This window comes from Hippoglossus hippoglossus, chromosome 12 (assembly GCF_009819705.1).
Source record: "Hippoglossus hippoglossus isolate fHipHip1 chromosome 12, fHipHip1.pri, whole genome shotgun sequence".
NCBI lineage: Eukaryota > Metazoa > Chordata > Actinopteri > Pleuronectiformes > Pleuronectidae > Hippoglossus > Hippoglossus hippoglossus.
In genome coordinates, this window is record NC_047162.1 from 14,215,675 (window position 1) to 14,242,957 (window position 27,283).

The following is a 27,283-nucleotide window of genomic DNA, read 5'->3' on the forward strand; positions in this document are numbered from 1 at the left end:
GAAAGGAGCTGTTATAAATAACGTTATAATGATGATGATGATGATGATGATTGTTATCAATATTATAATTATATATTATTAAAGGCCTCCCAATGTCACATGCACATATATACATGTATATATTTTTAATCTATTACACTTTTTCAATTAGAACTAATGCATTTGTTTTCTTAGATTATAGATGATATTGCATTGTGTTGATTTGCTTTTTGCCTTTGATGATTCGAACTCTTGTTATATTGTATCCTCTTTAAACAGTCTGTAAATAATAATAATAGTAATACTACTAATAATTATCATTTCCTTTCCAAGTATATTCTTTTCTTATTTTCAACAAGTAATAATCAGTAGGATGTTAAATCAACATCAAAGCGTCTCGTGGTGAATTCACTGATCCCTCTTGACCTCATGTGCATTTCATTTGCTCGAGGCTCTTCCCTTCCCCTACCGGCGATTACCCACGTGGGTCTCGTAATCTGTCAGACCGCACATGTTTACTGATTTCTATTATGGGAGTAGTCGTGCCTGTTGCTGTCCTGCCGTGCCAACCAGAGCCAGAGTCAGAGCCAGAGCCAGAGCCGAGCCACCACAGGGGGAAGGAGTCAACAGGAGTCAAGGAGACGCGTTAATGTGGACGAGGAAGTGAACCAGTGTGTCTCTCATCCTCTCCAGTCCGAGGAAGTCACTTCGCCGGACTCCGGACCATGTAGTGACTTTGTTTTCCAGCGCTCTTCTCTCAGACACACGGCCCCCCCAGCTCTCCTCCGTGCGCACTGGAGCGCGCAGCAGACTGGATGATGGCCACAACTGGAAACTTTGCTGAAGTGATGCTCGGCTGCGCCCTGAGGTCTCTGCTCGCTGCTGCGGCAGCGGCTGTGCTTGCAGCTGTTGAAGGTGAGTTGTGTGACTGATTTCCTCTGGTGAGAGGTGAAGAGTCTCCGCTTTGATTCGTGCGTCGGCTCCGACTTATCTCGATGCAAATAGAAACCACTCCTATGAAGATGAGTGGATGTAGCTCAGAGGCTTCAGCTGTGTTTACAAGGGAACAGTGATGAAGATGAAATGAGTACACATGCTCCTCTTAAATTCTGCATCCGACCACACACACACTGGATATGTGCTGTATATCTCCTCTTATTGAAACCATAATTCTGATTTCAAACATGCACAAGATTTGCTTGAGGCTATTATTTGCACAGACTTTAAATGAAGCCAGTAAAAACTTCAGTTGTGTGAGTGAGGGAGTGTTTGAGTGGTAGGGAAATAACTCACACTGGGATTATAAAACCATTTCCTTGCATGAGGTGTTCAGGTGCCTGTTTTATTTAGAGGATTCAGAGCCGTATTTTCCTGTTCAGGAGCATTTTCTGGTCGCTGGTCACCTGTGGCCTCTTTCCATTTCATTGTCCCTCCGTCTAAATGGAAGTAGCAGCGTGCTCTCTGCGGCGTGCATCGGTGGGATTAAAGAGGCCTGAAGCTGCACAGCTGTGTCTCTGCTTGTTTAAAGATAACCTGCGTCGGAGGCTCTGCAGTCACAGTAAGCTCCCTGTCTCTCTGTGATACAGATATCATGCGATACACTACTCTCTGAGATTGACTGGGTTTAAATCTGCACTTGATATCTACAGTGTGTGTGCATTGTTTCCATCATATACACACCGCATGTATGTGGAGGACACAGCTGTGCATCTGTGTTCGTAATGCGTCTCTAAGTGATAGAGTTCAGCCTGGATATCGTCTCTGCTCGGGGTTCCATGAATATGCATGGCTGCCTTATCCTCCAGTCCAGTCACAGATGCACCATCTGTTGTTTCAGCGATCCTGTCTGAGATTGATCTAACATTCACGGAAAAAAATTGAAATAGTTCAATTTTCTCGTAATGTCACAAGTCAGGATACATCAGTGGGGTTTCAGCCGGGACTCCTCAAATTAAAATCTAATCAATCAAATAAATCAGCAGAGGGCTAATTGTGAGCTTTAAATCGCAGGCTTTGTTTAAGACTGAGATAATGTGGTCTTCTAACATGACTTTCTTATTGTCACTATTTGTCTGTGAGAATAATAATAATAATAAAAAACATTTCTAGAACTTGTAAAATACCATATAAATCTTTCTGATTTGAAATCAGACTCATAATTATTATGTTTTAACTATTTATTCCTGTATATATTATGATTTGGATCATCAAACAAAAAATGTCACGAGTAGATCTTTGGCCTCGTCTGTCTGTCCACCACATGTATAACAAAATCCATTCATGGGTTGTAAAAGGTCTATTTATAGAGAAACATGAGCAACGATAGTGATTTGCAAAGAGGAAGCAAGTATGCAGTTGAACCGCTTTAGCATTTTGTTTAATTTTATCTGTGCTTTGCCTTAAATCTGCGAAATTATTCATAGCAGCCAGTATCTATTCTCGCCTGTGAAACTCAGACTGATCTCTGGAATGTACAAGTCAGCTTCTTCTGTGCTTTTCTCCCCCTGAACACAACATTTTTGATATCAACTCTGACATCTGTACTTTTCTTTTCCCATAGATTCTCCCTTCACTCCATGAAGGGAATTGATTTACACATATATTCATGAAGTGCGGCCGAGAATCAGAAAAAACAATAATACACAACTTCTCCGACCTTTCGGAGGAGAGGGGAGGTGGTGTTTCTGTTTGCGCTACACATACGCACATTAGTTCCGGAGCACTTGGACACACGCAGGGTGGCGTATTACCAAGTGTCTTTGGCAGGAGGAGGTGAGAGCTGTCACATGCAGCATCCTGGATTCTTCCAGTGGCTTTTTCTCCTCCACTCACATTCTGCATTTGCCATTCTCTTTACTGCACGGCACAGAAGTGCTGCGTGGAGAGTGGGAAATGTCAATTGTGTCGAGGGATAAGACTGGTTACATTGTATGCATTGGAAATTACACTCTACTGCATGTTCCTGCCATCAATAGACAGCTAAATGCAACAGTTTTGCATAAGACATGTTAGTATTTCAAAGGCAGGAATAACTGGGGTTTTACATTTGCGTCATGTATGAGCAAAAATGTGCAGAGCGTAAAAGTGTACGAAGATCAGTTGTTTTTCATCGTTGCACCGCAGTTGGCACGATAAAAGTTAACGATCGCAATGATTGAGTAATTACTTTTAAAATGATTCTGTTCAAATGTGCACGTCCTCAAAAAATCCATCACGTCAGCAGGCAGAGCTTTAAAAGACAGAATTACAGTCACCTCAGACTCACTCAGTTTCCTGATCCGACTCCTTCAGATGTGCCTGACACCTCCTACTCTCTCCTGTTTGTCTCGCAGCTCTCCTTCCTACACCACGAGCACCTTTTCTCACAGTCTGTCTTTGCTTTTCAATGCAGGAACAACACGTGGAAATGGTCCATTGCCTTTACCCTCAGTCTCACCACCCTTCTTACCCTGAGATGACCACTCAACCCCAACGGCTCCCCACCACCCGTCCTCCACCTTTTAGCTTTGTGTCTTCAGCCGTGATCCCTGTTTCAAACCCCTCATCCTCCCGTCAAATGTCTGTAATGTAGTGGCTGTGACTGTAAGTGACAAATATGTGTCTCTCAGCAGATTTGATAACACTGAAATGTTGATTTGAAGAGGTGTTTTAGAAGTTACTGCGCTAACCTCTCTTTGTTTGTTCCCCCCTCCCAGTTGCTGAGTGTCAGAATGTTGCTCGAGACCTCGGAACGTCCTTCACACCATCTCCAGTTTATCCCACCGTCAACTTTCAGGTGGTCAATGTGGACCATGTGTTTCTGAGGCAGGACAGTCCAGAGACATCAGGGAACTCCAGCCAGACCCAGACTTTTTACATCACCGGTGCAGGAGCCGGGATCCTGCAGTCAGCTGTCAACGCTTCATACGGCCCTCTGACCGTGGATGCCCCAATCCATCCAGACCTGCTCCTCAGGGGGCGCAGGATCCTGCCTGTCATCTTAGGCCGCCAGGTTCGTTCCTCGTCTCCCATTGTGAACATCCTCTTCCACATGCCCGCAGGATCCAAGCTCACTGCTGGGCAAGAGAAATCGGAGCCAGGAGAAGATAAGGGCAGGAAAAGTGGTGGAGTCAAGGCAAAGGATGGAGCTCACTGTGTGACGGCGTACGCCTTCTGGGATACGAGGGAGGTCCGTGGGGCTTGCCTGGTGTCTCCGGGTGGATTCTGTGTGGCACAGCTCAAGCCAGAACCTGCCTGGTTCAGCTCAAGCAGCCGATCAGGAAGCTCGAGCAGGGAGGCTGGAAAAACTGAAGGAATTAAGGGACTTCAGGGGAACCTTGTGGAGGTGTATTTCCAGAGTCGCAGGGACCAGACGGGCCAGTGCAGCCCGCAGGACAGCCTGCAGCGGGTGGGTGTGGGAAGAGGAAGAGGAAGAGAGTCCGGGGGGTCAGGGACGCCCATGAGGCGGATAGGAAGTGTTAATCTGCTCAGAACTCCACCAGGGAACCCCACCTTTCTCCGGCTGAGGCTGGGAGGCGCCGTAGTGATCCAGACTTCTTCCAAGCCGGTGAAAACCACAGATGTGGCAACTTTCTATGTTTTCCTCGCAAGTACATCAACTCTGGAAAACTTCACACTCAGGTAAGAGATCTACCTTCTTTTTTTGGTGCTAGAGTGCAAACACAGAATAACTTCAACTTTATACTATGTGAGCAGCCAAGTCTCAACATTGTGATCTGCCTGTTTCCTTTGTTATATTTGGAACTAAAATTTTTGGGTCACAAATTTAGAAGCTCTTGGAAGCTCAGATGCGTGAATTTTTCATGGAGCTCCCCTAGGATCAGCGGAGGGAAAAGAAAACATTGTGTTAGTGATAAACTTGTGAGCCTGTCACATGGTTGGTGTCACTAGAGAGCTGAGACAAAACTATCATTGAGATTAAATGTCCTTGACATAGAATGAGAATAATTCATGTTGCTACATAGTGAGTAAAGGTTAAGTTACTCTTTCTTACCTCACAGGCTTATTGGGATATTTGTGCCAATGCACACAGTATATAATACAAATAATAATAATGCTTTTAATTCTGAATACTTTGAATATTAGTAATCATGGCATTGGTTGAAGCTTTGAAGACATTCAGGTCAACCCTATTGATTGTTGAGCTTTGGAGGTGCTAATAGGTGGATTTTATTACCTTGTCAGATTTTCTGTTTCCAGTCTTAATGCTAAGCTAAGATAACCGACTGCTGGCTGGAGTCTTACATTTCTCAGAAAGACATGAAAGTAGTATTGATCTTCTCGTCTAACTCTCAACAATAAAGCAAATAAGTGTAATTCACCAATTGTCAAATGATTCCTTCAGTGGAAAACACCAACCTCACAAAATTCTGGGGAGATTTTTTATGTATTCAGTGAATAAGAAAGTACTTTTCTAGTAATTGTTGTAGGAAATTAGATATTTTTATCCTCAGCTGAGCACCTGTTGGATACCGACCCTCTTGCATTCAGTTCCACTCCGGCCTCTGGGTGGGTGGCTACATTGCCGAGCAGTTTTGAGGTCTGCTGGGGGCAAGTCAAAGCCAAGCCTCTGGTAATTTGAAATAAGTCCAAAGTCAAATCTCTGAATCTCTGAAGTCGAGTCTTAACCTCCTCGAGGGGAATTCAAAATTTGTAAATTTCATGTTTAATAGTCTCAAGCTCGTTAATTGCTATTAAAGAGACTATTAAACATGAAATTTACAAATTTTTCACCCAAAAGCTGTATTAATAGTGCTTTTATAGTGAAGACAAAGTTGACATATGGATTTTGTTTTACATTTTTAACATTTAAGTCTTATTCTGGAGAGATTCTTCTGACTAAAGTACATTTTGATGGCTCTTTCACATCCCTTGTCTGGAGCTATTTAGGTATTTTCCAACCCTGTGTCAGTATAGAATAAATAAATAATACACTACAGTGAAAACAGATACTGTAGTAAATATAACAAGATCAAGAAGTGGCCCTGCATAACTAAATCTCGGAAAATATAAGAATTAGTCAGTTTTGTTGCTGATACAAGTGTTTTCAACTGAGTCACATAAAATTTAATTATCAGCGAAACGCGTGAAGCAGCAAAAGAGACCAAAACCAAATTGAATCATGGTGAGGTACAGTATATTTGAGCATCTTCATGAGGGATGAGCTCCATGCATTTAAATGGTTACTTAAGCCACTTGAATACTGATGGGGCCCAACACCAAGGCCACACAGTGAAATGCTTGAGCGCCACCATGACTTGTGTTATCTGCCAGTTTCACTGGCTTCATAAATTACTGACATGTTATATCCTGTCTACTTCAACTTCTCAGTTAGTGCGGGAGTTATGAAGAGCGTTCATCCATAAACAGGGAAATAATTGGCAAATGATTCACCAGTTTTCATATCTCAACATCCCACTAACATTTCAACAAGGTTCTCTGGGTGTTTGACTTCATAAATAATGCATCGATTTAATGGAGCAGGAAACAAATAACTAACATCTTCCTGACTCCTTTGGGTAAAACTTAATATAAAAGCAGCCACACACACACACACACACACACACACACACACACACACACACACACACACACACACACTTCAGTCTAATGTGAAAGTTTCTACTTGCTGCTTTTTGATGCATATCGACGAGTGAAATTGTTTTTTATCAGCATGTTTCAGATCAGTAATGTGTAAAGCCATCACACTGAGGCTGGTGTTTCCAGTCTTTACTCAGCTTAATGGTTTTGTCTGAAACGCAAGACAAATTTCCCTCTAATCCCGTGATTTAGTGATATCAAGCCACAATCATACCAGTGCGGCTGTAATCTGCAGCGGGATGCAGGCAAATGGAGAGAAATGCTATGATATGTGTATTAATCCATACAGAGTAAAACCTGTGGCTGTGTCGCTCAATCCCAGCGCTCTCCTTAAATACCATCCTTACCATGCACGAGCACTAACATGGCTGCGCACACACACACACATAGCCACAGTGACCTGAATGTGGCTCTGCAGGCATTGTTGAAATTACATGAGTAAGATTTGGTGGAGAGACACTGACCCTTTAACATCTGCTGTTGTTTTGACTATTTGGAAGGATTTACAGCCTCCTCACCTGATATACCACCGGGTTTGGACTCACTGACCGTGCCGCTGGAGTTCCTGCGGGTCAGTGATTTCACTCCGCCTATTTCCGACCCACTGCCACATATAGAGTGAGATTGGACAAGAGGAGGGTGCTGAGTCCAAGTGGAAGGCGAGCTCTGAGGAGCTTGGCAAAGTGATTGATTCCTCCTGGGAGAAATCCCTGCTCTACTTCACTCTTTGGCCCAAGATTGAGTCCACTCCAGCAGGGTTAGGCCAGATAATCTGTGGCCCTGATTGAAAATGAATCAAGAGGTTAACCCTTTGGGGTAGAGATGATGTGGGCGGACTGCCAGGATTAACCGTGTGCGTCTGGGTGCGTGTGTGTGGTGCATGCGTGTGCTCTGCAGAGTCCACCTGTTAAGCATAGCAGGCGGCATGTAAACACACTACTACCACACACACACTGCATCAAATTCAACAGTAGACGTTTCGCAATGAAATAACGAAAACAAGCTAAATCGACATATCAGTTGGATATTAAAATTGTATATATGCCAAACACAGATGACACAGATAACACATTGTCCCTTTTTTACCTTTTTACTCCAGCTAATGAAATTAACGGGCAAACAACAGTGTCAGGTGCTTTCCAGCTTTAGAGATTTAATTAATTTGGCAAAACGGCAGCGAGGCATTGTTCATTTTACAGGTCGGCATCATTGTGTCCTGCACCTGTGGTCGTGAGCTCTGGAAAGTGACTGACAAAGACAAAAGAGCCAGGATAGAAGTGCCTGAAATGAGGTTTCACTGCAGGGAGGCTCACGTCTGCTTGTGGGTGAGAACTCCATGCCCTTTTCATGGTTTTGTCCCAAACTGATTAAAGTCTCTCCGAAAGTTGCTCAAAAATGTGGAAGGAGTGACCCCGGTGTGTTTGAGACAGGGTGACCGCAGGACACTCTCAACCATTTTGAGAAAATAAGAGTGAAAACAGCAGCAACAGTGAGATGTAATGACCAGATCGAGGTGTCATGACTCCTCCACAGTCAATACGAGCCGCCTGAGATGGTTTGAGCTTCTGGGGCTAAAGGTGCTCATCAGGTGAGACTGTGGAAATGAGGTTGTGGATGTGACTAGTTTGGAAGCTTCATGTGCCAAAACCTTCTGTCAGAAGAACTCATTAGCATATTATTGCCATCTTGACTTTCCTGCTTCTGTGTAAATAAATCAAGGTTTGTATTTGTTGCATTTTGAACAGTCATTGAAGTTTTAATTGAAAATTTAATATGGGGATTTTGCATTTGGCTACAAGGCTTTGATAAAGAAGTTGATCTCTGCACAAGTACGTCTTTATCCTGCATTGAATTATCAGCTTGTCAGTTTGACAAACAATTCCTGTGTGTGTGTGTGTGTGTGTGTGTGTGTGTGTGTGTGTGTGTGTGTGTGTGTGTGTGTGTGTGTGTGTGTGTGTGTGTGTGTGTGTGTGTGTGTGTGTGTGTGTGTGTGTGCTCACTCATGCACACTGAATTTTGTCTGTCAAACATCTATGACCTTGACCTCAGTCATAGTGGTTATTGATTTGTCTGGTTGCACTTTGATCACAAATCAGTATTTGTGAACATGTGTATTTTGACTCACAACGTGTGTGTGTGCTGAAAATGGGGGGGTGCATACTGACCCTTATTCTAGCATGAATAGATTTTATGTGCGTATGTGTGTGTGTCTTTCCATCTGTCACATTAAATGTACTTCAGCTATTTGAAGACAGTTTTGTGTCTGAAACAACAAACAACAGTTTGTTAGAACATAAATACTGACAGATGGTTTGTTCTAAGATAGCAGGTTGTTTCTCTAAACCATTACGAGACTGCAAAAATAAGAAAAAACTGAATTGTGACTGATGATTTCCAAGTGGGATAATATGCTAATCTACGATATCTCCAAGTTTTCATTTCGTGGTATATAAATTAGATCTATCGCCGTCAGAGGATGCGGCTGAGGGCTCCAGGGCCACTGAGTACTGTGGAAAACTTCTCATAAATCCTAAATTTGTCTCAGCTCACAGACAGATTGGCAGAAGCAGGATTTATAGTAGACGTAATGAAAGTATATATCTCTCCTTCCCGGTATCATCAGATGAGTCAGGTGGTGGAGGTATTGATGAACTCGGAATGTGTTAACCTTGGATTTCGTGGACAATAATAATCCTTTCATTGCCACATTCACCTTTTGTTACATGCATACTTCTAGTCACACATCAGTTTGAGATCTGACTTAAATTCACACTGTTTGAACTCATCATTGATGTTGAGGTTTTTTTCAATGACTCCGAACGTGAATATCCTGCTGACAAATCAACAGGAGGGGCTGAGTGATGCTCTTGAGCAAGCAGAGGCTGAATTCCCTCTGGAAGGCGTCCAGCACCTCTCCGAATCCTAGCCATGAGGAGATTGGCGTGTTTTGGAAACATGTGAGGCTCCCGCCCTGTAGCTAGGTGTCTGTGCGAGTGCAGATTAGAGAATCTGTGCATTTTAAACATGGATCAGAGGTGTTTCCTGTCTCGTGTTTTAACTGCTGTGACTCCTCTATGATCCTGTCAAACCGTGTTTAACGCAACAACGTATCGTCTGCATAGAAACAAATCACTCTGTGATGGTTGGAGCTCCGGGACAGTCTGGTGCCTTCGAGCTCTCCTCGAGTGATGTGTGCATCTGAAGCAAACATCTGATTAATTGATTTCCCAGTTCTCCTCAGGGCTAATGGGAATTAAATAACCCAGTTAGCTCTTAGTCTGCGACACATCAGTCTGTAGGCGACTCACCTTGTTGTACACAATTTGATACAAACAAACAAACACATGCACAACTACAACGTGCTCAGAATCTAGTCCTTCCAAGATACACACACACACACACAACCTGAATGCGATGCAGTGCAGATACAAAGACATTGCAAACATGCAAAAACATGCAATAAAAGACACAAATCATTGAGTATTTCCACTTCATCTTTTGTATTGTATACCTACAGTCATTAAAAGGCTATGACACTAACTGGACTGTGCATGTGTATGTTTTTCCTGCAGGGCGGCAGTAAAAACGGGTCTGTTGTTCAGCGCAGCGCGGCCCAGCGACTCAGCGCTGTGGGACGTCCGAGTGGAGCCCGGCAGAGGAGCGTCCCCCAGCACCGTCTCTGTTGTCTGCCGGAGGAAGGTGGTCACCACTGCAAAGAGGTCAGTCCCCTGCCATGTCCAGCACCGCGTTAGAGGCCGGTGTGTTTACACCAGATGGTTTCAAAGGTTATTTTTCTTCACAGAAAACCCAATCGTCCTCTTTTATCACTTCCTCTTTCATTGCCTCTATTTTCTGCGATTTCAATAATCCCCACTGCCACCATACGGGAATGTGATCAGTTGTCATGAAAAAAATATCCTCGGCGTTAGATTATCTTCACAGAGCAGGGGACAAATTGAAAGTGAGTGATCTCTTTTCCAGACGAAAAGTAATCATTTGCGGCCTTGTTCTGCAACAGATTGCAAACAGGCCAAGTTCACAAAATTTAGTTTTTGTCTGTGTAAAAGAATCTTATACTGCATCTGTTTCCATGCTTGATACTTGATTTTGTGAGTAGAGGTGAGAGCAGACCCATGTGTATCTCACAAAATCTGCAGGAGAAGAAATGAAGTTTAAAGATTTACACCTGCTCTGCTGTTTGCACATCATATTTCCCGCAGAAATTATCGACCTCCATAGAAATAAGTTTTCTCACATTTATATCTCGAGTCTGCGTTGGGTCTGACCCAATGTTCAGCAATGCAAATCTAAATTATCGCTATTTTTTAATATATTTTAATCTATTTTACTTCTCTCTCTCCCTAGATTTGAGTTATTTATAGCTGAATGGCTGTGTTTTAGTTTTAACTAGGAAGCACTGAAGCTGATAATTGGACACAGCGCAGAAAAAGAAGATTGATAATTGGGGTCTCCTGTTTTCTCAGTTGGCTCAGAGTTCTAGAAAAATAAAATTAATTTGACTTAATGCCACTCGGCTCATTAGCTAACTCGGTTCCTTTGAATCCCTTTAAAATACTTAATAGCTGTCAACCGTGACAATGATGACTTTACAAAAGAATCAGATGAAATCATCAGAAATATGTCTGTCACTTCCCCCGACATTGTTACCCAAGAACAAAATATGAGACAAGAAAATGAAAATAAATGATTAACCGTATCTCCAACTTTATAATCCTTGTATTTTGTATGCTCTTCTTTCCTCTCCACATTGACATAACAGTAAAATCTCAAATGTAATATCCCCAACATTTGTTGATGTCCGTTATTCTTATTTCATCCAAACTTAATTCAAATAGTTGGTCAACTTTTATTATCTCAAAAAAACCCTGTCCCATATTCATTTCAAAACGATTCCTCTGCCTGTTTCACCTGATGTTGCCTGATGTGGGCGGTGGCGCACACAGCAGGCGCCACCTCTGCCCAGCAACCTCCCGCCCACACACACACACACACACACACACACACACACGCGCACACCACCCGCTGTCCGTCCGACCCACTTATCCGTAATCATCCATAATCACGGCTACGTTATCCAGGCTTAAGCGCTTGCACGTTCAGCAGAGGAGATTAGGAAGGAGAGATATTCCAAGTTGTGTCCTTGTACTGAGCCCCCGCCAGGACAGACACTCTCACACATACACACACACACACACACACACACACACACACACACACACACACACACACACACACACACACACACACACACACACACACACGGTCTTGCACCACTGTGCTTTGAAGTGATGATATGTCCAGGGCTTTAAACTCCCCCCTAATAGACTGATTTCCAGGAAATAGGGGCATTAACCCCTTCTATGTTTCTGTGCCTCCCTCTCAAGCACTAACCTCTCTAGTCATGTCCGTCTGTGTCAAATCTGTGCATTGAAAATCCTCATGAGAGACTCGAGAGAAACAAGCGGACATTTTATATGTTGCTGTGGAACTATTCGCTTTATTTCACATGTTTTTAGTGGTGATCAGAAGCCAAACATAAGTATACAATAAATGAAAGTTAAAAAGGGGCCCAAATAAAAAAAACGCCAAGAAGTAGATTAGGTAAGAAGCTATCTTAATTTGAAACTAGCCAAATATGAAGTTAGCTAAATCTGAAACTAGCTAAACCTGAAGCTAGCTAAACATGAAACTAGCCAAATCTGAAACTAGCTAAATATGAACTAGTTAATTCTGAAGCTAGCTTAATATGAAACTACCTAAAAAACTAGCTAAACTGAAACTAGCTAAATCTGAAACTAGCTAAGCCTAAAGCCAGATAAAATTGTAAACAGTTAAATTCAAAGCTAGCTAAATGTGAAGCTAGCTAAATTTGAAGCTTGCTGTATCTGAGGCTAGGATGGAAAAAGCTACCCCAGCTCTGTCTAAAATTTACGTTACCACATCATATATTGTTTGTTTCGATATAGTCCAACTCACTGAATTGACTGTGGGAACAAAAACCCAAGTGTAACATTTCACGGGGGGGGGGGAAACGTGTCACACTATCTCTTTGCCCAGCTAGCTTTATACTTCTGGTCTTTATGCTCATCTATGTGAAGCTGCCAGCTAGTACCATCACACAAGTTGTATCAATCTTTTTGTGTAACTCTCTCTGTTTTTGTTTGATGAAAAAGTTTGTATAGATTAGCATTTTTTTTTTCTGGTTGTCAGGTTTCTGCATGTGAATGTGAGTGTGGATGGATCTAAACCTCAGAGCTGAGAAGCAGATTTTCTACTGAAATAGTTTTTGTAAGCCGAACAAAAAAGACATAATTGAATTCCACTCTAATTATGAGTCTAGTACCTGCAACACCAAGTGTTGAATACTTTTTTGTTTTTTGATTTTAAAATGTCTGCACTAGCTACTTTTATTCTTGAACCTCCACTTCAAAGCCTATAGATGCACCGATTCACGCTCCTTTTCATTAGTGACCTAGAGTGCCACACATAACCCCATAATGGGCTCTTTTATGTTGCTCGTCATTCATTACAACGCTGTGATCAGTCCTTGAGTTCCTTTTGATGGGGCGAGAATATACTGTTCACTCTGCATAGGCTGGAGTTTATCCTTGTTTCTGTTGATTTCAACACGTTTGACCTTTATTAAATGTGAGTTCTAACCATATAGAGGTCTCATTGTTTGTTCCGCGCAAAGTTTTACTCCACTTCAAAGTGCCACAGCTCCATTCACATCCTGCCCTACTTTCCCTTTGATCACTTCCCACTGACAGGTGTGCCCACACACTCGCTCCAGCGTCAAATGGCATTTCTTTGACAATCCTTTGACCAGAATACTTGGCTGAAGTCTCAGTCAGCTCACTCAGAAATCCTCCCTTCACACTCTCACCTCACTCTTCCACCTGCTGATGGAAACGAGACCTCTTGTGGATTGCATTCGTTTTGGGTTCGAACTCCACAGGTTGTTTTGCATGAAATTCTGACCGATGACAAAAATCTTTTGGTAGTTTTTGAATATCTTAACAAATATTCGTGAAGGATTCCACGCCTCACCTCATCTCCTTCTGAATCTGTTATTACCCTCCACCAAAGGAAAGACCCGAGGCATATCTCAAAGACATAAAGGCCTGGATGATTTTCTAACTTCAGCATTCAGATAAAATTGAAGTTATTGCAGTTGGTCCTTAAGAGGACTTAAGAAAAACATCTGATCAGTTTATTTCATTGGATGACATTACCTTGACCTTCTACTGTAAGAAACCTTGGAATAATTTCGTCCATTTATGTCCTTTGACTCACAAATATGACAAGTCTGTAGTACAACACTCGTTCACCTGCACATCCTGTCTCACAAGGACTTTGAAGGACTAGTCTTTGCATATGTTACCTTCAGACTGGACTACTGTGATAACTTATTATCAAGATGTACCAATGGTTCATATTTCTTCTTTAGCTTCTCTGCATTGGCTCCCAGTGTAGACTTCCAACTTGTTTTCCTTATGTACACAGTCTTTAATGATCAAGAAGATCTTAAGAGCTAAGAGATAAAGAGCTTATAGTACCTTATTATCCCAATAGATCTAAATACTGGCTTACTTGTGGTACTTAGAGTGTCTAGGGTGTAGAAAAGGAGGCAGTCTTCAGCTACCAGGCTCCTCTACTGGAAAACCAGCTCCCAGTTTGAGTGTGGGGGGTTCAGGTGAGCGTTGAACCATCCCTTGGTTCACTGCTTCCCCCTCTTCCTTTCACTCTCAGATGGGCACCCCCCCAGAGTCTGTGCCTGAAGATATTGTATGTTGTGATCGGATGCTATAAATATAAAATTCAATTGAAATTTTAATTGACCTACCTTTGTTTTTTAGAGGTTTAATAACAGAATATTCTTCTGTTGGATTGCTCCATGATTGAACTCTCACGTGTTTGCCTTGGTTTTATAACCTGACTCAGGTCTAGTAATTTAATTTTAACAATAATACTTAACACTAGACTGAAATGAAAATGATTTTCTAACACCACACTAAATTGACTTTGAAATGGTGCTAATAATATCTTGAAACTCACACATATTACTCTTCTGAGAGGATTGTTCAGCACAGTTACCTGCTCAAACTTGAACTGTATGTGGGCAGATGTTAGCTGAAGTGTTAATTCATGTTCTATTCCTCTCCATGTTTAACACTTCATCTAAATTCCATTTTGTTTAATATTTAATTATCAATGTACCTGTATTTTGCTATCAGTGACTTTCACTTATTTTGAAATTCTCAGGGACTAAATCTTGCCCATTTGCATGGTGGACTCAAGTATGTCCCTTTCAAATGAATAGACATAAAACAGCCTTCTCTATACTAACATTACACATGGAGAAAATTAGGCGCTACTAAATGTATAGTAGCAAATAACCTAAAACATAATATACAATTGTTTTTATTTCACAAAAAGGATTTCAATGCAACCTTAAAGAAAATGTGTTCAAACAAATAAAACACTGAATTCATAATCAATAAAACACACCTTCACTTAACAAAATACAGTCTTTCCTTTTGTGGCAAACTTCTTACTTGGTCTTGGTCATATATACTTATTTAATTTTTTTATTTTCCAACAGGGGTCTTCTGGAGGTTTTACAGCTCGACTTTATGCTGAAAGAAGCTTCGGAGCAGATGGAGAGTCAGACCATTTCCTGGCGTCTGGAGCTGCCGGGGAACCTCAAGGATGTCGGCATAATGCGGATCTACACAACTCGGAGAGACTACGTGGGGCTGGCACCTCTGGTCATGGTGAGGACAATATCCGTGTTTTAAATGATCTGTCCTGCCTACATCATAGGCAGTATAAAGTATTCTGATGTAACAATTAATTGTTGCTTTTCAAAGGACTAAGGTTAGTATAATGTCAACAGTTTGTCACTTTTGTCACCAAATCTGCCCGTTTTCTGCAAAAGACACATTGTCTTCACAGTATTACCCATCATGCATCAATTTTACACTTCATGCTTGGACAGCTACGTGCATTTGTCTCCAAAACCTTTACATTTGGAGCAGCACCTCCAGAAATCACAAGGTAGATCCATCTCGGGCTTTGACAGGAGATTTATTCGGCTATTTCATGCTACGATAGTCAACATGAATCTGACAGACACTTGGGAGAAAATATGTTTCATCTCAGTCACTTACGGGATTCACACGCGGGGGGAAAAAACCTTTTCCTCTACGTCAGAGTGAAAAAACTGATGTTTGTTCAACATATTTGTTGCAGAGGAAATTTATGTTACAACCACATGTGACTCACCACAACCACTAGATGAGCTGCAGGAAAAACATCTCATACTTTGCACGTCATTGACAATTGAGCATTGATAACTGAAGTATTATTGATCATTCTGACTTTTCTTTTTGGTGTTTGCCTCCCTTGAGTGTGACTCCTTAAAGGATCTGGCCCTTTGACTCACTGAATGAAGTAAATGGGTTAAATTAAGACTTAGACTTGATCTGACACTGTTTTCCGAAAAGAGGCCGATTTGAAAACAGAGCTAAACTACTTGACCCGAACTTGATCACTGCAAGCCAGATTACTGCAGAGCTCGCGGACGCAGAGTGGAATGGTGATACTGCTGTTCTGATTGTGCGCCACACCCCCTGATTCACTGACTTATGTTTGGGCCAGTGTCGCGGTCTGAACTCGACCGTGTCCTTTTTGGAATTGCGGTCAGCAGCTGTCAAGCCGGCAGAGTTCAGAATGCGAAGCTGCCTGGGAACATCTGCCGAGCGGGGTCTGATGCGTCAGTCCACAAGGGGAAACAAACAACACACTGAGCTTCTTATACACACACTGCCACTACCTATACTAGATTAAAGAGATTTATCAGAGATCGTATGAACTGGAAAGTTGAGTAAGGAGTTTAAGTGTAGAAATAAAGCTACAACTTACAGGTTGTACTGGAGATGAGCTTTGGCATAGATGAAGAGTAGAAGGTGGGAAATGGGTTGGAAGATTATAAATGTAATCAGGTTGAGATATTACTATGAATGTGAGTCATGATAATACACTGGAGAAGAGGACTTATTTTTATCCAGGTGTGAGAGAGACAGTGATATTCATTTTAGTTCTTTTTTAGCACATCTGTCCAGCTGGTGTGTGTGTGTGTGTTGCATCAGTGTGATTTAAATGAATTAAGTTTGTCAGCCTGCGAGTGTTTTAATCCTTGTTAGTCTTGGCTAACACCCACTCGCTGCCTGTCATCCCTGCCCCCACACAAATAATGATTATACTGCATAATGCACTGGTTCAGTTTTCAGTTTTTAATGTACGGTGGGAATATTGCTGCTGCACATAGAGATATAACGAACGTGTCAAAAGCTGCACTTTCTGTTTACTTTCACTCTTATAATAAATGATCCCCACATACCTGCTCAGAGTAACAATAAACCTGATAAGGGAGGGAAACTTTTTCATTATTTCTAATGCAGTTTGAAGTTACACTAAACATTCAACTCTTCTCAAATGTAGAAAAATACACCTTCTTCAGCACTGAGGAGAAACTAGAAATGAAGAATTTCATGGAGGATTTAATCTACTATATCTGCTGCTGCTGTGTTAATGTGTAAATAAACTCCTTCTGTAATTATTTTTGAAACATGCAGATGCAGTTATAGCAGCGATTCATCTTTGGAAAGGTTTTGAAGTATTTACTTGCAGCTAATATCGAGCAATCAGTTAAGATGAATAAGTCGCAGCCTTCAACCTGCAGAAATTACCACAATAAATAAACACTATAAATATGAAGCAAATAAGAATCCGCCACAACTTTGTCTTATTCTAATGAAAACGGCAAAAAGCATTCCTCTCTTTTGATGTGCATGGTCGTAGGTTTTGGCAACAAAACAACATCAATAGTTATCGCAATATACATTTTATTATAGGTGATATAACAAAGGATCCATATATAGACATATTGCTTGCAAAATATATTTTAGTTTGTTTTAGTTTGTTACTCTCTCTCCATAAAGAGGATTTAAAACCACAATCTTAACCCAGAAGCAGAAAACAGTCTTTAAGCTTTAAAGAAATAATAATGTGACATTTCAGTTGATAATAATTGATATCAACTGATATGAACCTTTTTACAGTGATATCATTTTTGACTGTAACATCGAGCCCTACGTGGTTAAAACCTGTGACACTGTTCCAACCTGCATTACTGACCTGTTGTGTATTTGCCCCTCTCCCTGCACAGAACACTGATATCTTGAACACTGCCGTGCTGACGGGTAAAACGGTGTCGGTCCCGGTGAAAACTATGGCTGTGGAGGCCGACGGCTCCGTCACCGATGTGACCAACTCCACCGGCTGTAGGTCAACACAGGAGGACGTCCTCAAGGTAAGGAAATCCAACCACAGGCCCCTCGGATTGAAAGAATCAACGCATTTCAAGACAAATTCTAAACTTTGTGTGAACCATAAATATAAAGCTGTTTATATATGTGAGTGTGATAAATTAGTCATGCATACTGAAAAACAAACAGTCCCTTCATTTTATGCCAACTAAGAAACTCTGCAGCGAACAGTATTTAGTATAAGACTTCAACAGACTTTCTCTTTAGTGCATTAGTGCCATTAGACTTCAGTTCATTTAATAGTGTGAAACTGGGAAGCTTGATCGTTGAGTAGTCGAGATCTGAAGTATGCTTAAATAATTGATAAATAAAGTATGATTTTTAAGCAAATGAAAACAACTTTACATGAAAAAATATCTGTTGCAGCATCTGTCTCTCTCTGATATTGAATACCAGTGTGAACTCATTATCATCCATGTCTAATTTGCATACAAAGCCAGTTTGCTGAATATTTAACGGAAATTAAACTGAATTTGAATGCATTAAGTAATTAGATCCATGCTGGTGTGTGACTCCAAGACATTCATTGTGTCATTATGCTCAACAGGTCACGCTCAAGTCTCTCTCTCTCTCTCGCTCTCGCTCTCTCGCTCTCGCTCTCTCGCTCTCTCTCTGTGTGTATGAGAGCAGCCTCTTCCATATGGCATTAGAGCCTGAGCTTATGATCCCACCACTCAGTCCATAAGCACAGAGATTTGACCTTTATGTAATGGATCCATGTCAGCAGCACAGTAAGAGCAGAGAAAAAAGAGTTTGAAAGAGATGAAGATCGAGAAAGAGCACCATAGGAGAAGAAAGGGACTTACATCCATTTCCATTAGACAACACAGCGGCCACTGGCTCTTGCAAGTGTGAGTCATGTGTTTGTGTGTTTTAGTGTGTGAGCTTAAGAGAGTGAGAGAGATCCGAAGAGAGGACGCTGCATTTGTACCGATTTTTTGTATCAGTAGAACTAAATCCAGTTATTCTTGTGTCTCTGCTGCCTGCTGTCAGTGACCCAGTCCAGACCAGCACCGCTGGCCAGATCAAGTTCAAAACACAGACTTGGCCTTTAATGATATAACTGCCACAGGCTAAATTAATACACATAAACAGTAGCGCAGTAACTTTGAATTTGAATTTTTTTGGTGTCCTGGGAGTCATATGGACATATTATCAACTTATACACCTTGACCTCTTTCCAATATTTAACAAAGAAAAAGGATCAGATGTGACAGGCATATAAACAATTACGTACGTATGATGTATGCATGTTAATCATGAAAACATCTATTTAAACGTCATTTATTTTGAGGATATCGAATATTATACCTGGGCATTTGAATATATGTGGGTTGTATAAATTGTGTGAATTTCTGTGTGTTAATGCTCCACACCAGGAGTTCAAGTTGACTTACCTTGGAAGTCATTCCTCCCAATCCATTTTCCTCACTTTTTCTGCCACTCCTCCCTGTTTTTTTTATTTTTTACCTCCCTGTCTCCAGTGCTACACTCTATTCTCCAGTCTAGTGCTCTCCAATTACCTCTGTGGAGCCACTGGTTTGTTAAGATAAGTGAGGCGGCGGTGGAGATAGGCCTCCAATCTTAAATAAAACACACACACTGCTGTGTCTCACCTCATTGCTCTCACTGGTGGGGACTACAACACCCCCACCTACAGTACGGCGCTACAGGAACAGACGTAAGGCAGAGTTCATTTATATTCGGCAACGGTTTCACCGAGAGCACAGTTGTGAATTTACATGACACGAGCAGAAACGCGGTGCGATTCCCTGGCCAGACTTTGGAAGTTGTACAAAATGAATAAAATGTCTGTGTCTGTTTAGTTTTAGCTTATTTGTATTGGTGCCTGTGTTCCCCGCTCTCCTCTCTTTGTCAGTTTCTTACTAAAACTTTCCTATTCATTTTCCACGGGGCTTTAGGCGGAAAAGCCTCTACGAGTGGAAGTCTCTGGAGAAAGTATAATCCGAATCTCGGGATGACAGTTCACTCCCAGTTCTAGTCCTGTGATAATAACATGATTCTAAAGTTTTAAAAGTTATGCTCTTGCCAGAAACGAAGACATTTACAGGCTGGGACTCAAATCACTGACATTGCTCCTTGTCCCCCTCTCACCTCAGGTCTCACCCTCTTCTCTCTCGTGTGTCTTGTCCAGGTGTCGGAGGGCTGCGACTTCATATATGTGAACGGGAAAGAGACGAGAGGAAACAACAGGGCGATGGTGAACTTCACTTATGGCTTCTTGAGTGCACAGCTGGAGATGAGCGTATGGATGCCACGCTTGCCTTTGCTCATTGATGTGGCCGACCCCGAGCTCAGCCAGATCAAAGGCTGGAGGGTCCCCGTGACTACCAGCAACCGGAGGTACGGTCCCGTTAGACAGTTAAGATGCCATGAAAGAAAAATGTATACACAAATTTCCAACTGTTAATTGAGACAGATATGCAGCACAGGGTTTATATATTGTATTATTTATATGCTAGTACACAATACACTGTTGTTCCATGTAGGGAAAACCTTTTATTGTTTATAGGTCTGAAGTATTTGGTCAAGTCCTTCATGTCCTAAACAAGTCACGATGGAATAGCAGCAGTGTTAACTTTACTCTCCAAACTTTATTTATTAATGTGTAATTTAATGGCTTTAATGGATATTGATGTTTTTAATGTTGAGGAAGGATTAATGGATGTTGAGTGGAAGGAGTTGAGGTGAGGACAGGGCAGAGGGAGACTCCGTGTGGGGGGGTTCTGTCGCTGATTATGCAGATGCATAAGAAATCATTCTTTATCTTTGATTATTATTTACAGTGTGATGTGGATGTCTGTTTAACTGTTTGGAGATGTTAACTGTAGTTCATTTGCTATATTGAGATGTGTGTATCCAATATCTTACTGTTTATACCGGGCAGTGAATGCAGTCAGTCAGTGTGTGGAGCATTAGTGGGTGGGGCAACACACTTGCCCTGGAGATAAAGGTTAGTGGAGTTTCACTCAATACTTACAGCAAAGTCATTATTCATCACTCGATACGAATGACGATGGCCGACTGATGGGCTGTTAGTTCACTCCAGGGTTAAAACTCTTATGGACTTTCATTTCCCAAAACATTCAATACCTGGCTCCAGACATACTAGGTCAGAAAACTCTCTGGTGTCTGATTGTAATGGGTCATCTGAGCTCATGATGAAAGAAGTATGGAACTTACTTGTGCGATGGCATGTGTGCATATCCTGAATGTGGGAGAGAGGCTTCACGAGCACAGATATACACAGATACCAGTCTTGAGTGTGTATCTTTAAGTTTTTTCTGTTCTGAAAATATATTGAAATATATACTTTTACTCAGTTTAATTAATAAACTAATAAATATACTGTCTTTATTGATTATGTAGCCCAGGGACCCAATGGAAGAACTGTTGGCTCAAGGGTCAAAGAGTTAATAAGGAAGCCGAGTAACCAAAGCAAGGAGAATTGGCATAAAAACTTGTTTAAGTGTTTTGGAAACCAGGAAGTCAGATTCTTACTGTTGCTTTGACTGCTGCAATTAATAACTATTGAAAAACAAGCAGAGGGTATTCTCTGTAGGTGGGAAGCTGGTACAATATAAACAACCTCCAGAGTTTGACAAAATAATTGAAGGAAGAGTTTGATTGTCGACTCACACTGATTTAATTCCGGCAGCTTCTCCATCACATGTTAAGCTCTGACCCCAGGCTACATAATAATTACGTGTATTTGTATTGTATTTCTTGACGGGAGCTCTCCGCCTGCAATGTGAAAGCGCATTCACCGACCCTCCAGCCCACCTGTGGAGCAGCACTCGGCGGACCTCCTGTGCTTATGATAATATTATGATCATCGCTGAAGGGGTTGAGGATGATTCACAGTTTATCCCCCAAACAAACCAGTCAGCCATTGGGAGCCCGTTTCATTTGGTTTAAAATTCATTTAGAAGGAAAAGGTCACTCAGCGTGTGTTGTGTCCCTACGGCAGCAGCAAACCACATTCCGGTGTTCAGATCACAGATTCACCACAGGAGATTTCAGTGTCAATAGTTGTATGTAACTAAACCTTTTTCAACGGGTTTCAGTGCATTCGACAGACTGATGCACTCATTCGGTTCAAAACTGTCTAAGGATTTGATTTACAGCTTCCACAGTAACTATTTTACAACAGGTTTTAAAATTCACATCACACAGAATCCTCAGTGAAAAATATCTACATATCAAGACAAAATTGAGATATTATAGGAAACGGTGATTCACCTTCTTGACGAGGTACATTTTCATGCCTGTAGGTTAAATATGAGTCAAAACGATAAAGCTTCTTATTCAACATACAGGCTGAGAAAATTCAATCGATCATGTCATGTATGTCAGTGAAACAAAACTCCCCTCTGAAGTGTTGGACTGTGGCTAATTGTGTTTGATTGCCTTTGTGTGTCTGCAGGTCTACGTGGGACAGCGAGGAAGAGGAGGAGATGAGGAAAGGCCGAGGCTGCATGCTGCAGTACCAGCACTCTGCACTCCGGGTGCTCACGCCCTTCGTGGCTCAGGCTGACGGTGAGGTAATGCCTGACTCGCTAACTGGAGCGGAGCCTGTCGACTACTTCCTGGGTCCTGACTGGAAGGTGAGCACATCTGATATGCCGGCACTTCCCACCAGGATTTAGTTTCCATTCATGTCTTAAAAGTTTCAACAGCTGGACACAGAATTGGTGGAATGATGATAATCACACATTTGAATCTCTTTGACTGACAGGTGGACGTGACCAGTCTTGTGCGCAATTCTCTAAATGTGGCTGAGCCTGAGGTGGCCAGGGTGCAGGATGGGGCGGTGCTGCAGGGACGGGCTGTGGGCACTACGACTGTACAGGTGAGGCGTGCGTGTGTGTGTGTGCGTGTGTGTGTGTGTGTGTGTGTGTGTGTGTGCGTGTGTGTGCGGTTTTAGCAGTTGCAGTGCTCGCTATATAAACAGTTTTCCCTCCCTGGTTTGACCGAGGTTGTGCTCGTTGCAGGTGCTGTCCCCCCTGACGTCATCGGTCCTGGCTGAGAGGGCCATCAGGGTGGTGGATGACAAAGTGAGCGTGACGGAGCTGGGAGTGCAGTTGATTTCTGGACTCTCTCTGTCCCTGCAGCTCAGCCCGGGGAGCAACAGGGCCGTAGTTGCCACGGCAACCACACGGGAGATGATCACGCAGCTCAAACAGGTAAGTAACTGGAAAATTGTTACACACAAAAGCATAAAGGTGTGACACACAGCGCAGCCATGCGAGGTGGCACTTGTACTTGTTTTTATGCCTCTTAGTTTTATCGTCAGTCATTTTCAGCCCCGCCACATAACTTTAGAAGGACCGTTCGACTGCCTGTAAAAAGCACGGGGGACGAGTGATAAACAAAAGCAGTTGAGTGTGTTGTTATAAAAGTCTTTTCCCTCTAAGTATCTCTTGATCTGAATGTGTTTCTATTTCAATACGGAAAAAGTCAAAAACACATTCATCATCCAAAGCAGACAAACACTTCATGGGTGAGGTAAAATCCAAATATTACATTTATCTAAAGTTAACAACGCTCATTTGAGCCATTCGATGGGAAGTACACAATAAAAACCTCCCGTGACCTGTCACTGTAAACCTGTAGACACAGTTTCCTCCAAATGCACAAACCCAGATACTGAATTCCGATTGCAATAGTCTGAGGAGGTGAAATTGCACAATCTGTCTTCTCTGTATTTAATATGTGTATTTATTTATTTATTGGCTTTTTAAATTAGTTTTCCTCCCTTTGTATTGAGTTCCTGTTATTGCAGCCAATATTTTGCCTATGAGTCCAGATATTAAAACATCCCCTTGGTCACTCTTCTTTAAAAGTGTAAGTATTTAACAAACAAGCCCCTGGCACTGACAATTTATTTCTCCTTTTTTATAAAGCTCATCACCCTGGAAACACTCCCAGCGTCAATAATCGTCATAGATGCTTTGTGCTGTCAGCAAAAAAACACAATTAGTGATGCTTCTCTTTGATTTGCCCCCTTGTAAATTTAACATTGTACATTAGAACTGAGTATTGTCTCTTATTGTTTAAATATTGTATTTAGCACCAAATCATGAAGCGGAATGCCAACAGTGCAGGTGTTTACTTTTTTTTGTATTTTAATGTTGATGTATTTTGGATCCTAAATCAATACATACAAGAAATAGAAAAGGTCCTGGATAGAAACTTTGTTCTTCACAGAGGGAAGTAAAAATTGTCGTTTGTATTTGTGCCGACATGAAAACATGTGTTGTTGGGGTGGACTTGACATTTGGACAGAGGACAGGGGAGACAGCGGCGTCCCGACTGTATGAAGTAGTTCCAAGATGACAGTCGACAACCAGCCTTGTTTCTTTGATGGACACTTGAAGGAGATTTTTGCTGGAGATGGAAAAAACAGTGCACCCCCCCTTGTCTTTTGCACCATTATGGTTTTCAACCTCATAAAAAACAAGCGGAATGAAAAACCTTATGTGTATTGAACTATCCCACATCCATGTTTGCTCAAGTGACATTGAATTGTCCCTGCACAGGGAGCAGAGGCTGAACATGCTCCACTGCAAACAAGGATGATTCAGAAGCAGCTCTATTGGAAACATTCTGTGAATTAAAATTACTCTTTAAACCTGCTGGGTTAAAATTGTGCGTTATAAATACGCCCTCTGCAGAAACTAAGATATAATGGGGCCTCTGCAGCGAGCGTTCGAATTAGAAGAATTTCCACGACGGAGCACATTTATGCAACAATGATAGATGATAGAGGTGTAATGATATTTATGTTTTTTCTCTCCTCCTCTCAGAATGTGAACTCATTGCCTTCACAGCTCCGAGTATCATCGGCGGTCGCCACGCTGTGTGAGAGAGCAGAGGCGGCAGACAGGGCGCACAGATGATCATTTTAGAAAGCTCACTCGCACATTTAGCCGTGGCAGCTTGCCCATTTCTAAACCAGGCATGGGGCAGCAATTAGGCGGAACATAGCTGCTGGAATGACAGCTCACTTTACCTACAGCACGCCGCCGCTGTGGCTGCTCGAGCCCCCCCGTCAATAACAAACTATTAGAACCATGCCAGTGCAGATGACCGAGCCAATACTGTCTGTGATGGCAAGCTGTTGTTGCTCTGTGCTGCTCGGGGCGATATATAATGTATTCAAAGACAAAATATAGGTTAGGTCTGCGGTGACCCAGTGGCTGACATTAGCAACAGGAAATGGGTCATTGTGTATTAGTGGGATTGGATTGGCTAATTCTCCTGTTAACATGACCCTTATCACAGATTTCGCTGTTCCTGTTCAAAGAGCTTCTATTGCACGCTCTATATCCACTTTGGTGAAAGGATATTTCATACTGTGACTTCAGTGGGCTGTGATCTATGGTACAGCAGCACTCTAGTGAGGCTAATCGTAAAGAGATTAGCTAAGGCAATTTAGTGTTATTACCAATCATGAGCATATAGCTCTGAGTGAAGGCATGGGGCAAATATTGATTTGCTGAATGAGTTCTCATGTTCTTTCTTTCAGGAAGCGGTGGTGAGCTGCTGGGTTCAGTTCAGCGACGGCGCAGTCGCCCCCCTGGAGCTGTTTGACCGTAGCATCTACTCTCTGACAGTCACCACCCCAGACGACAGAGTGGCCACAGTACGCCGCACCCCGCTTTCATGGTTCGTGGTGGCCCAAGGTGAAGGCGAAAGTCGGGGGGCGCTGGTGAGGGTGGAGCTGAGGATCTGCGAGGAATGTCAGAAATCCAAGAGGAAGAGCAAGCTGGCGGTGGGCACCGGGCTCCTCAGGATCAACCTCCAGAGCAGCAGCAGCCGAGCAGGCGGAGGAGTTGGAGATAAAGAGGATGATGGTGGCGTATCAGAAGTGGTGGGAGATCTGAAAACGGTGACATCGCAGCGTTCTGTTACAGATATGGATAAGTGGTTGGTGAAAAGCATATTACCTGAGCAGCAAGACACCACCCAGGCAGAAACAACCACCTCCATCCCAGTTTCTACGAGATATGTGCAGCCACGTGTTGTGTGGATTGGAACAACAACCAGAGCTGCAAGAGGGACCCCGTCTCCTGTGACTGCCACAACTGCCACCACAGCTTTGAGCACACCAGGCTTAAATACACCAGTGAGCACGGCCAAACCTGTAGCAACAACAGTGGGTGTTGCTATTAAAGGTGAAGGGCAGAGGAGAAGCTATGGAAACATGCTTGACAACCCAAATTCACCCCCTAACAAAGACATTCCTAAAGCAGAAGAAATGCCCAAAAAAGAGCGTCCCAAACCGAAAACTCCCAAAATAATGGAGAGCGACCTCATTCAGACATTCAGAGCCATGTCGGACCTGGAAATCAGCATGTACTCCTTGGTGGGGTTGTCCTGTATCGCTATCCTGGCTTTTATAGTCAATTGTGCTTCATACAGCCTCTGCTTCCGTAAACACAAGACCCCCATACAGGCAGGCCCGGCCCCCAACGGGGACCCGAAGGACCACAAGCACGACTGGGTGTGGCTGGGGACCAATAATCACAACACTCCAGTCCCGGGTGGTGTCCCAGCTCAGGTGTCGACGCTGAAACGTGAGGCCCACCGCCCTCTGGAGTCCCGTCATTCCATCGACTCCATGGGCCACCGCACCATGGAGAGCACCCTGCCCACCATCAGCGTTCCCCCCGCCGTCCCCGAACGAACGGCCACCCTGGGCCGCAGCAGGACCACCTCCCAGCAGCAGCAGTTTCAGGGAACGATAATCGACCCCATGGCGAACCGTTCTGCGACGTTGTTGGCCCGGCCGCACCGCAACGAGCCGCTTCATTCCCCCACCAGTAAGAGGAACCAGGTCCAGTTCACCACCTTCACCACGCTGGACATCAAGCACTTGGCTGCGCTGAAGAAAAACGGCGTGGACTTTAACTGGGCCAACGGGCAAACACAGCAGCACCTGATCCCCGCAGAGCCTCAGGCTCCTTTACCTGACATTCCATGGCCAGTCGTCAAACCCCTGGGAGCGCACCAGTGAGTGTGTTTGTGTTTGTGTGTGTGTGTGTGTGTGTGTGTGTGTGCATGTGTGAGAGAGTATGAATGTGTAAGAGAAAGAGAAACACAGCATATTCTGGTGTATAATCTCCAACAGAAACGAAGCAAACTTTTCCTGTTTTGGAAGAAAGATCAGTCACTTTGTATTTACTGAAATGACATAGAGAACATTTTATATATAATAAACTGTGCACAGTAAACGCCTGTAAATACATTATGCACTGTTGTAT

The 27,283-nt window shown here is 42.7% G+C and overlaps 1 protein-coding gene across 1 annotated transcript; it reads left to right on the forward strand.

Moving 5' to 3' along the window:
- Window positions 1–797: 797 nt before the first annotated feature.
- Window positions 798–27,036, forward strand: si:dkey-1d7.3 (transmembrane protein 132C). Its single transcript, XM_034603178.1, has 10 exons — window positions 798–894; window positions 3,675–4,599; window positions 10,152–10,298; window positions 15,206–15,377; window positions 17,834–17,977; window positions 20,149–20,357; window positions 22,441–22,621; window positions 22,753–22,866; window positions 23,009–23,200; window positions 25,546–27,036. The coding sequence occupies exons 1-10, from the start codon at window positions 798–800 to the stop codon at window positions 27,034–27,036; spliced, it is 3,672 nt and encodes a 1,223-aa protein (XP_034459069.1).
- Window positions 27,037–27,283: the final 247 nt, after the last annotated feature.